Raw genomic sequence first — 13,203 nt, forward strand, 5'->3', positions numbered from 1 at the left:
TCGCTTTAAAACTCTTTAGTCATAACTAGATGAAGCTTATTTCACCCACCTCAATACTTGTCTATGGTTTCATCAATTAAATGAAAAGCTTTGCTTCTACTCTATCGCTATACAGAGATTAGTTACTAATAGGGTGGATAAGGTTAATCAGGGTATTTTGCTCTTTCAATGTGATTGTCACCCCAACACTTCAGACAACAAATGAGATTTTATTACATCACTAGCTAGAAAATAGTAATATTGACAAAGGCCGAATTCCAGTAGAAAGTGAAAACCCCATACACTAACTTTAAAGGGCAGAGCCATTAAAGTGATCACTCTCAAAGAAGCATTATTGTCTCATGTGTGTCTGTTTGGAACATCCTATTCAAAGGCATAGATATACTGACACTTTTTTATTTTAATAAGAATGATACCTTGATACCTTGAATTTAACAGAAAATGTCCTGCTTATAATTATAAAAGTTGAATTGAATAAACTTTGTCTCATTTTGTGGCACTTGTTTAAGACAAGTGGATTATTATGGATTATTTCCCTTTGCATTTAAAAAGGTTTAAATTGCAGGAAACATGAATAATAAATTACATTAGAAATGAAATGCACATACACGCCACACTGAATACAACACAGAGTATACTATAAACTATTAAATTACTTCCTTCCATCACCCTTCCCTAACGGCCTCATGTAAGGGCTTTCATAAAGGGAATAAGTTGGTCACTTTCGCTTGGAACGACCCTTCAAATAAAGCGCAACAGTGCCTGCCCACTTATTCAGCCAAACATGGTTCTAAAAATATATTTCCCATTAATTTGTTTCCATAGGGATTTTATCAATTACATCATTCTAAGCCATTATGTTCTTAGCCATGAACCAAACCAACCAGCACCAAGGTGATACAACATTTCTGTCACAGTCCTGTCACCTTGTCAGGTTGGGTTTTTATCTGAAGGGATCGTGACATCATCATCCCATGTCTTGTGTTTTGGGTACGTTCTTTGTGTGAGTGCACATGTCCGGTTGTGAGTTGCCACAATCTGCTCTTCGGTCAGTCTTTGGTCAGTGCTCTTCTGATCTGTGTTGGTATCCTGACACTCATGCTCCATATTCAGTTTGTTTTGGTCAAATCGTGTTTATGTTTCTTCCTCATGTGTTTCAGGTGCTGCTGACACGTAGAATCAGCATTTCCATGGGAACCCTGATTGTTTCTGCATATGGGATGTTATGGATGTTGACATGGCTTCCAAGTGGCAAGTTCCGATTGGCCCAATGGCCACGGAAGCCGTTCCACTACCACTGCTAGCTTCCGTGGCCACGAGGACTGTTTCCCTGCTGCTGCCAGCGTCCACGGACATAGAGGTTGTTCCCCTGCTGCTGCCAGCGTCAATAGCCATGGAGGCTGTCCTCCTGCCATTGTCAGTACCCACAGCAACTGAGGCTGTTGACCTGCCCTTGCCAATGTCCATGACCATGGAGGTCGTTACCTGGTCCCTGCCTGTGCTCATAGCCATGGAGGCTGTTCCCCTGTCACTGCATGTCCTCACGGCCATAGAGGCTGTTCCCCTGTCACTGCCAGTGCTCACGGACATAGAGGCTGTTCCCCTGTCACTGCCAGTGCTCACGGACATAGAGGCTGTTCCCCTGTCACTGCCAGTGCTCACGGACATAGAGGCTGTTCCCCTGTCACTGCATGTCCTCACGGCCATAGAGGCTGTTCCCCTGTCACTGCCAGTGCTCACGGCCATAGAGGCTGTTCCCCTGTCACTGCCAGTGCTCACAGACATGGAAGCTGTTCCGGATCACACCCCTTTACTTAAACTCCCTTCCTGGTTTCCCTCCCTTTCTGTTGTGTTTTCTGTTCTTTGTTAGTGCTTGTTTGGTTTGTCTTGTTTTTTTTTATGTTCCCCTTGGGTGGGGTGGGGTTAATGTCACGGAACACAAGACATGGGATGATGATGTCACGGTCTCGTCAGACAAAAACATCATCATCCCATCTCTTGTGTTGTGAGTTACCGCCATGCGCTCTTCGGTCGGTCTTGAGTTATGTCCGGAGCATGGTGTCTGGATCCCGACTCCCTGTATGGTTCGGTTTCGATCTATGTCGACATCCGGACACTCATGCTCCATGTTATGTTTGTTGTGGTCAAATCGTGTTTACTATTCTCCCTCATGTGTTTCAGGTGCCGCTGGCATGTGAAATCAGCATTTCCATGGTAACCCTGATTGTTTCCATGGGAATGCTTATCATGCCAACTTTCAGCTGCGAGCGGCACCTGTCCCTTGTTTGTTCCTGCCTATTTTAATCCCCTTGTGTGTCATGTTCATTGCTGGATTGTTGAATGTAGTTTAGTAAATGTATGTAGTCTGCAATGATTGTTTGTGTGTTATCATTAAAGAAAGCTGTTTGATATGAAGAAACTCATCTCACTCTCTCTGCTTAGTTAGTCCTGTCTCGTGTATCTGTTTGGTTGCCCGTCAAATAAAAAATATATTTCAAAACGATTGATGTTAATTTGTCGATTATAAGTATAGAAACATTATATTTTACGCTTACTGTTAAATATTCAGATATATACAATATACAGTATATGTAGTTTGAGGGTGTATGTAATGATGGTGGCATAGTGGGCTAAAGCACAGAACTGGTAAGCAGAAGGTTGTCGTTTCACTCCCCACAGCCATGACCATTGTGTAATTGAGCAAGACACTTAACTCCATGTTGCTCCGGGGGGATTGTCCCTGCAAAAAGTGCACTGTAAGTCACTATGGATAAAAGTGTCTGCCAAATGCATAAGTGTAAATGTAGGGAGACCGACTCAATTGTGGCATTCATAGTGCTTTAAGGGAGTATGCTATCACTACTGGACTCCTTTTGCACACTTTGTTGGCCACGGTTCTCCGATTGGTGGATTTCTCTGTGCTGTACGATGAAAATGTAGTTGTTCACCAGGAATTCTGCTAATAAACACAATAAAAAAATATAGCTGCAAGCAGCAATGCGGATTCCTCCTCAAAATGGCAAATCATTTAAAATTGATCAGTAGATGGTTGGGGATAAACCCTCCCAATGAAGGAATTCAAAAAAACATGTCTTCGTCTGATTCCTAAACAAAACATTTTCAATGTACAGGAAAATCCATACCGGACCTTATGGATCCTTGAGGCTTTTTTGTTCCCAATGAGAAATGCGGCATGTACACCAAGTTTCAGAAGAATTGGACAAATGGGGTGGATATTATATCATTTTGAAAAAAAAAATTTGGGGCGTGGCCTGTAAGCGCCACCTATGGGCAAATGTTGGTCATTCTTGGTTTGTGGGTTCCTGTTGGCCTGTAGTATAAATGTACAAAATTAGAAAATATTTGACCAGAAAATGGGAATTTTGGAGTGGCCTGTAAGCGCCCCTAGGGGCTGAATGTGGGCCTTTCTTGGTTTGTGGGTTCCTGTCAGCCTGTAGAATCAATACACCAAATTAGAAAATGTTTGACCAGAAAATGGGATTTTTGGAATTACCTGTAGCGCCCCTAATGGCTGAATGTTGGCCATTCGTGGTTTGTGGGTTCCTGTTGGCATGTAGTATCAGTGTACCAAATTAGAACATTTTTGACCAGAAAATGGGAATTTTGGCATGGCCTGTAAGCTCCCTAGGGGTGAATGTTGTCCATTCTTGGTTTGTGGGTTCCTGTCTGCCTGTAGTATCAATGTACCAAATTAAAAAAAATTTGACCAGAAAACGGGAATTTTGGCGTGGCCTTTAAGCCCCCTAGTGGCTGAATGTCGGCCATTCTTGGTTTGTGGGTTCCTGTTGGCCTGTATTACCATTGTACCAAATTAGAACATTTTAGACCAGAAAATGGGAATTTCGACATGGCCTGTAAGCCCCCTAGGGGCTGAATGTCGGCCATTCTTTACGCAGTACTTCAGAGTGATGTCATCTTGAAGCATGTTAGGTTTGAAAAACCATCAGTCAAAATTACATTTGATTTATTGACACGTATATATTGTTAAAATTTGGACATTTACATAAACACGCCCCTTTCAGCCATTTTGTATCGTATTCATTTTTCCTAAGTAACGTTTTCAAGGATGTCCATTCTACACATGTGTACCAAATTTCAAGTCAATTGGAGCTACGGTTCAGGAGAAGAAGAGTTTTGTAGGTTTTTGCAAATTTTCAACGTACGGGAAAATCCATCATGGCGGAAGTTATGGGTTCTTGAGGCTTTTTGTTCCCCATGAGGAATGAGGCATGTACACCAAATTTCAGAAGATTTGGACAAATGGCGTGGAAATTGTATCACTTTGAATTTTGTTTTTTTGGGCGTGGCCTGTAGCGCCACCTATGGGCGAATGTGGGCCATTCTTGGTTTGGGGGTACCCGTTGGCATGGAGTATCAATGTGCCAATTTAGAAAATTTTTGACCAGTGACTTTTTGAGCTATTGTGGCTCAAGGAGAATAATAATAATAATAATAAATATAGCTGCAAGCAGCAATGCGGATTCCTCCTCAAAATGGCAAATCATTTCAAATTGATCAGTAGAGGGTTGGGGTTAAACCCTCTCAATGGATGAATCCAAAAACATGTATTTCTGTCTGAATCCTAAACGAAACATTTTCAGTCTACAGGAAAATCCATCATACCTTATGGATCCTTGAGGCGTTTTTGTTCCCAATGAGAAATGAGGCATGTACACCAAGATTCAAAAGAATTGGTTAAATGGCGTGGAAATGGTATCACTTTGAAAATATTTTTTGGGGCGTGGCCTGTAGCGCCTCCTATGGGCAAATGTGGGTCATTCTTGGTTTGTGGGTTCCTGTTGGCCTGTAGTATCAATGTACATAATTAGAAAATATTTGACCAGAAAATGGGACTTTTGGGAATTACCTGTAGCGCCCCTAGGGGTGAATGTTGGCCATTCTTGGTTTGAGGGTTCCTGTTGACCTGTAGTATCAATGTACCAAATTAGAACATTTTTGACCATAAAATTGGAATTTCAGGTGGCCTCTAGTGCCCCCTAGGGGCTGAATGTTGGCCATTCTTTGTTTGTGGGTTCCTGTTGGCCAGTAGTATCAATGTACCATATTAGAAAATTTTTGACCAGAAAACGAAATTTTGGGAGTGGCCTGTAGCACCCCTAATGGCTGAATGTGGGCCATACTTGGTTTGTGGGTTCCTGTTGGCCTGTAGTATCAATGTACCAAATTATAACTTTTTTGACCAGAAAATGGGAATTTCGGCTTGGCCTCTAGCGCCACCTAGTGCTGAATGTCGGTCATTCTTGGTTTGTGGATTCCTTTTGGCCTGTACTATTAATGTACCAAATTAGAACATTTTTGACCAGAAAATGGGAATTTCGGCATGGCCTGTAGTGCCCCTAGGGGCTGAATGTTGGCCATTCTTGGTTTGAGGGTTCCTGTTGACCTGCAGTATCAATGTACCAAATTAGAATGTTTTTGACCAGAAAACGAAATTTTGGAGTAGCCTGTAGCGCCCCTAAGGGCTGAATGTGGGCCACACTTGGTATGTGGGTTCCTGTTGGCCTGTAGTATCAAAGTACCAAATTAGAAAATTTTTGACCAGAAAATGGGAATTTTGGCTTGTCCTGTAGTGCCCCCTAGTGGCGTAATGTCGGTCATTCTTGGTTTGTGGATTCCTGTTGGCCTGTACTATTCTTGTACCGAATTAGAACATTTTTGACCAGAAAATGGGAATTTTGGCTTGTCCTGTAGTGCCCCTAGTGGCGTATGTCGGTCATTCTTGGTTTGTGGGTTCCTGTTGGCCTGTAGTACCATTGTACCAAATTAGAACATTTTAGACCAGAAAATGGGAATTTCGGCATGGCCTGTAAGCCCCTAGGGGCGAATGTTGGCCATTCTTTGCACAGTACTTCAGAGTGATGTCATCTTTAAGCATGTTAGGTTTGAAAAACCATCAGTCAAAATTACATTTGATTTATTGACATGTATATATTGTTAAAATTTGGACATTTACATAAACACGCCCCTTTCAGCCATTTTGTATCGTATTCATTTTTCCTAAGTAACGTTTTCAAGGATGTCCATTCTACACATGTGTACCAAATTTCAAGTCAATTGGAGCTACGGTTCAGGAGAAGAAGAGTTTTGTAGGTTTTCGCAAATTTTCAACGTCACGGGAAAATCCATCATGGCGGAAGTTATGGGTTCTTGAGGCTTTTTTGTTCCCCATGAGGAATGAGGCATGTACACCAAATTTCAGAAGATTTGGACAAATGGCGTGGAAATTGTATCACTTTGAATTTTGTTTTTTGGGCGTGGCCTGTAGCGCCACCTATGGGCGAATGTGGGCCATTCTTGGTTTGGGGGTACCCGTTGGCATGGAGTATCAATGTGCCAATTTAGAAAATTTTTGACCAGTGACTTTTTGAGCTATTGGGGCTCAAGGAGAAGAAGAATAATAATAATAATAATAATAATAATAATAATAATAATAATAATAAAACCATCAATTACAATAGATTCCCTCCTACGGAGGAATCTAATAATAATAATAATAATAATAATAATAATAATAATAATAATAAAACCATCAATTACAATAGATTCCCTCCTACGGAGGAATCTAATTATAAGTTGATGATGGCTTCAACAGAAGCATATACCATTGATTAACTACTTCAGAGCTCAGGGTTGTATTTAAAGGTTTATAAGTTATCATTAATAATCAATTGACTTATTGAAAAAAATTAATGGGATTTTTACTGTTGTGCTCTAAAGTGTCCCCTTCTCGCAAAACCATATAGGCTACTTGCGAACGGGCAAGAAATGTCCCACATTTCTCCCTTTCAATTAGACTCCAAAATACTGCAATGAGTGCTTGACTATCACACACACGCAGGTTCGACAACTTTTGTTTTGTGTTTTAAGGAGGTTTCTCTAAAGAACTAAACATATTTTCAGCGCACTCGACTGTACGTGGCTTAGCATGCTAATTGAATGCCGAAGCCCAGTACCACTTCACCGCCATTACCAGGCTCACGGGGTAAACATATTCCTGAAATCGTGCTTAGTCGTGAAAAGGCGTGCATAGTGGCAACAAACAGCCTCATGCCTCTTTAAAAAACCCCAAGGACGAATCGAGGTGAAGGCGAGCAGCCCGGGGTTTAATCGTTCAATCAGACTGACGCTGAATGCATTACACTGTAGTCTATACATAACCTTCCATTCATGTCCCATTTGTATGCAGCAAGACTTTTGCCTGTGCACCCCAAGGCAAGACGCTAAAAATAAACTCATCCCAATTGGGATAGTGATGGGATTGTAAAAGCATATAGCTGGACAACGTATTGGTCGCCAAAGCAACCTAAAGCAACCTCGCTCATGCAGAAGCGACCGTGTAGTGGGGAAAAGGGTCGCGCGGCAGCGTAAATAATTGATCGCTACGAACGTGGGACGTTTCGGATGGGATCTCTCCATGTGATTCAGTGAGAGCAGCTGCAGTTCCCCTCACAGACAACACTCACACTGCCTTTCTGCCACTGCCAGAGCAACAAGGACGTCCTTCTTTTGCCTAGAAACCGGAGATGTTAGGAACGAGCAGTTAAAGCCTCGCCGTGCCATTGTCGCTTAACTTTCAATTCTGGGGAGTTAATCAGCTTCTAGAGACATTTGAAATCGCCCTACAGGTAATTATGACATTTATATGTGAGTAAAGCGAACGTTTGGGGGTTTGCTTTATGTTGGGATGGAGCGCGAGCTGTCCGCCAGCAATGGTGCTGAAATGAGCCTCTCAGTGAACGAGGAAGTAATTTTGTTTTCGAGTCAATACTAAGAGAGGTTATCTGAACATATCTATAAGCAGAGGCCACTTTAGATGTGTAACACACGAATAATCTGGACTTTAAACGCTGAGGTGAATTCATTCACCAGCAAACGTATCGGTTGTATTTGGAGTATAAATGCACACGCGAGGATCTCGCGGACCTATTGGTTTGATTCGGATGGATGAGGGAAAGTTTACACACAGATTAAGAGATTTCAAATAAAGTGTTGTCTCGTAATATCCTTTTAAATGTAAGCATAAATACTATTTACATTCATAGACACCAACATTAATAAACATAAAACACGTTAGGTACGTCTTGCCCTCAGATGTTACTGAAAGATATTTGAGAACAAAAAATGCTGCCCGTAGATTTACTTCACTCAAATGAGTCTGCATTATTTATCCGAATAAACGTTATTGTGCTGGTAGAGGGGTTAGGCTGTGTAGGCTCTGGTAAACCACTATGATAGCATAGAGTACTATATTTTCTCCACACTTTGTTCGAACTGCATGTTACGTATATTGATTGACCTTTACTCTCCTTCATATGTTGCATCTTGTGTGAACTGGTCGATATTTGCAGTGCACATCTACCGCATAATATTATGTTTATTCCATTCCGTCATTGTAGATGTGAAGTTTTTCTTCAACAAGGCTACAAAGTTGTATTATTTTGCATTTATGTAAGTGTCTGTTTCACATTTTAGATCTGGTGAAAGGACTACTTGAAAAGCTTAACCTGAATGTAATATTTGGTTGAAGAAGGCAGGAATAAAAAGCCATCATCATGAATTTTGTAATGAAGCAAGCGTTGGGAGGTAAGTTTGGGATTGTCCCGTTTCTCTAAACATAATAGTGGCACACACATCGGCACTGAGGCTTAGATTGGGTTTATTTAAACTCGTATATGAATATATTTTCTGTACACCCGGAACATTATATTCCAGTTGCTTATACACCACATTTATTTTAGTCTGTGTGTCATGCGCTCTTCTTTATTTGTTATTTGCGCTTTTGGGAAATGAACCAAGTGTTGCTTTAGTATTTTCTTTTGGAATATATTAGTCTATCTAGGAATTTCTCATCTTGGTAGGATCCGGTTACCGTAAGTATAGGATAGTGGTGTAATACATCGGAAAACCCTCTATTTCTTGGTCTAATTATTTGTTCAGGACTAAAGATTCCCGTTAGTGTTTACTGAGGTTATCGTAAACGCGTCTTAGAGTTCGTGCGTCTTTGCGCATTTCAGAATCTGCTGCAGTATGCGCGCGATGCCTGTTATTTTCCATCTGGTAACAAATATTTGCATTTTTCTATAGGTTTTGTAACTTTTATGACATAATTTCCCTTCCATTTAGTCTTACAAGAGATATGTATTATTATTATTATTATTATTATTATCCAAAACAACTAAAACTAGAGAATGTACACACTGCATAATCCCAGTGATATTAATTACATAAATATAGCCCTTTAAACTGTAATATTGCATCTCACAGAAGACCTAATGTGGTTCATTAATATCCTTTGCATTCATAATGAGCATTTTATCCATCCTACTCGGTGTGGACTTCCGCTCCTCAAAGCACTTAGCCCGTTCAAGACAAGAGAGATTGACAGTGCAGTCCCAAGGGACTTCAGGAGAGCAGGGCTGCAGCGGTTGATTAGAGAGGATGTGCTATAAAAAGGTGGCGTGCGACCTGTTTCATTAACCAGCTGCTGGGTAAAGCAACCCATGTTGGTCCTGCCCCAGTCCACTTGCTCCATCGATAAAGAAAATGAGTTAAATCCAATGAGCTGTGTTGAAAGGGATTTCACCCTTGAGAAGAGAGAGTGGTCCCTTGCTTCAGGTTTACACACAACTTTTCTCGCTATTTCTGTCCTTTCTGTTTCGGAGAATAGCGGAGCGTGTCTAAGAAAAATTGATCCAAGCTTTAGGTTGTTTTGGGGTTTTATTTTATTTTTTTAAAGATAACTAGAATTGCATTTACTGTTAAAGAATGGTGTGTAAAGTTTTAGATAAGCTTAGTTTTAGGCTCTTTGCTATGGGTAAATAAAATGCTTCATCAGACCTGCTTTGCTATAGTTATGACCCTTAATATGCGTCTGTTACAGTCAGCTGCACACAAGAATCAACACATAGTCACTTTGCAGTGTAAAGGCAGCTGCTTTAGCTTTAAATGGTTAAATATATGCAAGGAAGTTAAGAACAATTACAACTCAGGATGCAAATAGATGTAAGAAAGAAGACCAAATGCAATTCAATATGCATATATCACAATGGTGCCATTGCTGGTAAATGTTGAATGCTGAATATTTTATCCAAATCAAAGGCTTGAATATCAAATCTTAGGCTACCGCTAAGACTTTAATCCTAAATTTCTTAAATGTTTTTTTTTTAATGTTTATAAAAACAAAAGGCAGCACACCTAAGGTTGAAATGATCAGCAAAACAAAGTTTTTTCAATTTGTAATTCTTAGAGGTTAGTGCTTAAGAAAACCCTTAACCAAAATGTATGAGCACCTTAATCAATGTACAAGCTCCTTCTCCTGTAAACATTGCAATTCTTGCAGTTATCTTTCAGTAGCTTGGTAAACCAAGATGAAAAATTATGCAAGCATTTTTCCCACAGCATTTATTGCATCATTGGGATGCATGCATTAATGCATTACTGTATTGGCGTAGTACAACTCTACTGGATGTGGGGTTTTTGTGTGACTGCAGTCTCCACCGTTGATTGATCCTGTAAATCAGGGAACTGGCATGCAATCTCCATTTGCCAGCAGCCATTTTGACCCCCCCCTTAAAAAAGCTCAGACTGAAGTGAAATAATGGGACTGTCTGGCTCAGTAAGAGATTTAGAGGTAGCAGGTCAGCAGGTGGCGAGAGGGCACGGCAGTAAAGCTCACGGACTAATCATAGTTATGTGAGAGAAATCTCCTGAGTATCCCTACAGCATCAGCCACACACACACACACACACAAACACACACACACACATTTGTGCGGCTATCCTTATGAGGACTCTAGATAGACATAATGATTTTTATACTGTACGAACTATTGATTCTATCCCCTAACCCTATTCCTAAACCTCATTTTAACATAAAAAACATTAAGTATGTTTTTTAAGCGATTTGAATTATGGGGACACTAGAAATGTCCTCATAAACCACATTTATAGCATAATACCCTTGTAATTACCCATTTGTAACCTAAAAAAATTATTGTAATCCACCCAAACCCATACACACACACACACACACTTTTGTTTTCTGTCATGGCGGGGACTTTCCATTGACTTTGATTTTCCATTTTATACTGCAGTATATTTTCTATCCTCAATGCCTACTCCTAAACCTAACCCTCACATACACATTTTGCATTTAGTTTAGTTTATTTAGATAGACGTTATTTAGTTTAGTTTATTTCATTTAGTATACTAAGCCGTTTTCTTTTCAGGGACCATTTGCTGGTCTACACAATGCAGCCAAAACATGACCCACTGTCCAACACACACACTTTTGCAGAATTTTTCTCTACTAAGAGGCATGTTTCGATGGCAGAGATAGAAAGTGTAAATATCACCCCAGAGTCATTCCCAAATAACCCTTCCCTTCAAATCTCTCCATAATCCTCCTCCGTTTCCCCTTTTCCTCCTTATTCCTGACCACTTTCCCTCTCTCTCTCTCTCTTTCTGTCTCTTTGTATCTCTCTGGCTAAAGCCAGCTCAGTGGAGTGGAAAGTCAGTTGTCCTGCACAGAGTTGGCCAACTGTGTTAATAAGCCTGACATGGGGCACATTTTTCTGCCACACACACACACACACACACACACACACACACACACACACACACACACACACACACACACACACACACACACACACACACACACACACACACACACACACACACACACACACACGTTGTGTTTCCATGTTTTATGGGGACTTTCCATAGACATAATGGTTTTTATACTGTACAAACTTTATATTCTATCCCCTAAACCTAACCCTACCCCTAAACCTAACCCTCACAGAAAACTTTCTGCATTTTTACATTTTCAAAAACATAATTTAGTATGATTTATAAGCTGTTTTCCTCATGGGGACCGACAAAATGTCCCCACAAGGTCAAAAATTTCGGGTTTTACTATCCTTATGGGGACATTTGGTACCCACAAAGTGATAAATACACGCTCTCACACACACACACACACACACACACACACACACACACACACACACACACACACACACACACACACACACACACACACACAAAGCCTATTGAGCTAGCTCATAAACACAAATATACTGTATGTGATATGCATGTACAATATAGTTACACTATTGCATATGCACTCTGATTAAAATGTTTAAAAAAAAGATATATACAATGTAATAAGTGTCACTTATTATGACACAATAGTTTCATTTGTAGACCAGGCATTCTAGAGAACAGAAGAACTCACTTTACTGTGAGTTAGGGTTAGGTTTAGCACATTGACCAACTGTTTATTTAATGCTTTTATTTTGATGATTAAGTGGGATGACTTCTGTGGCACATGGAAACCGGTTGTCCTGAGATTCAGCATTAATATGCAGGAGGTACTGTGCTGAGTCAAAAGTCACATATATTGAAAACTGCAATGTAGTGTTTGCACTGCCAAGCCTGATCCTGAATCAGATCACCATCACACCAGCGTCAGCTTTCTTTCACTTCCTGCAGAGGTCTAGCACGAAGCTCTGACACATTTTATCATGTATTGGTGGAAATGCTTAATCTAATCAAATATCCTTAATTAACACCCCAATGCAGCTGGAATCAGCTAAATTAAATTTCTCAACTGAAACTTAATTGTAAATCGAAATTAAATGCATTGAAATGTCAATTATTTGAAGGCTATAAAAAAAAACTGTGCTGTAATTCCACGTCATAGCAGTCAGAGGGTAATTTGATTCACCATAATGAGTGAACAAATAAGAAATACATTAATGAATTCATCACATGAAAAAAAAAGCTATTACATATTTCATGTTTCCTTTTAAATTAGAACAGTAACAACATGCATCAGTGATAATGAAGCTTGTTTTTCCAAATACGTGTGTATGTTACTAGGGGAAGTCAAACCCTGTAACTTCATATAGCAAAGCTCTGCGCAGCCCAAGAGCTGATACCTATTGATTTACTGTATGCACTGGCCTAGAAATGACTGATCACTTGCACTGAGCCGGCAAGAGTTTTAACCATGTAATGAGAGGGACCGCAAATGCAATGACCATTGCATGCCGGGGCTGAAATCAGAACGCTGGTTGAGATGGGGCAAGTTGCCAATCCCTCCGCCAAGGGAAGGGAGTTAGATGCTACATCCAGCATTACATGCGGAATCAGA

At 40.4% G+C, this 13,203-nt stretch overlaps 1 protein-coding gene across 1 annotated transcript in view; it reads left to right on the forward strand.

Annotated features, from left to right (window-relative positions):
• Positions 1–7,384: 7,384 nt before the first annotated feature.
• The window catches only part of LOC127660129 (complexin-1-like), a 68,643-nt gene continuing 62,824 nt past the window's right edge, over positions 7,385–13,203 (forward strand). The window contains exons 1-2 of the mRNA XM_052150223.1: positions 7,385–7,667; positions 8,515–8,625. Of these exons, the coding sequence (XP_052006183.1) occupies positions 8,595–8,625 (31 nt within the window). The 5' untranslated portion in view covers positions 7,385–7,667; positions 8,515–8,594. The remainder of the gene's footprint in view (positions 7,668–8,514; positions 8,626–13,203) is intronic.

The sequence above is a fragment of the Xyrauchen texanus genome, chromosome 19 (genome assembly GCF_025860055.1).
Source record: "Xyrauchen texanus isolate HMW12.3.18 chromosome 19, RBS_HiC_50CHRs, whole genome shotgun sequence".
In the NCBI taxonomy this organism is placed as follows: domain Eukaryota; kingdom Metazoa; phylum Chordata; class Actinopteri; order Cypriniformes; family Catostomidae; genus Xyrauchen; species Xyrauchen texanus.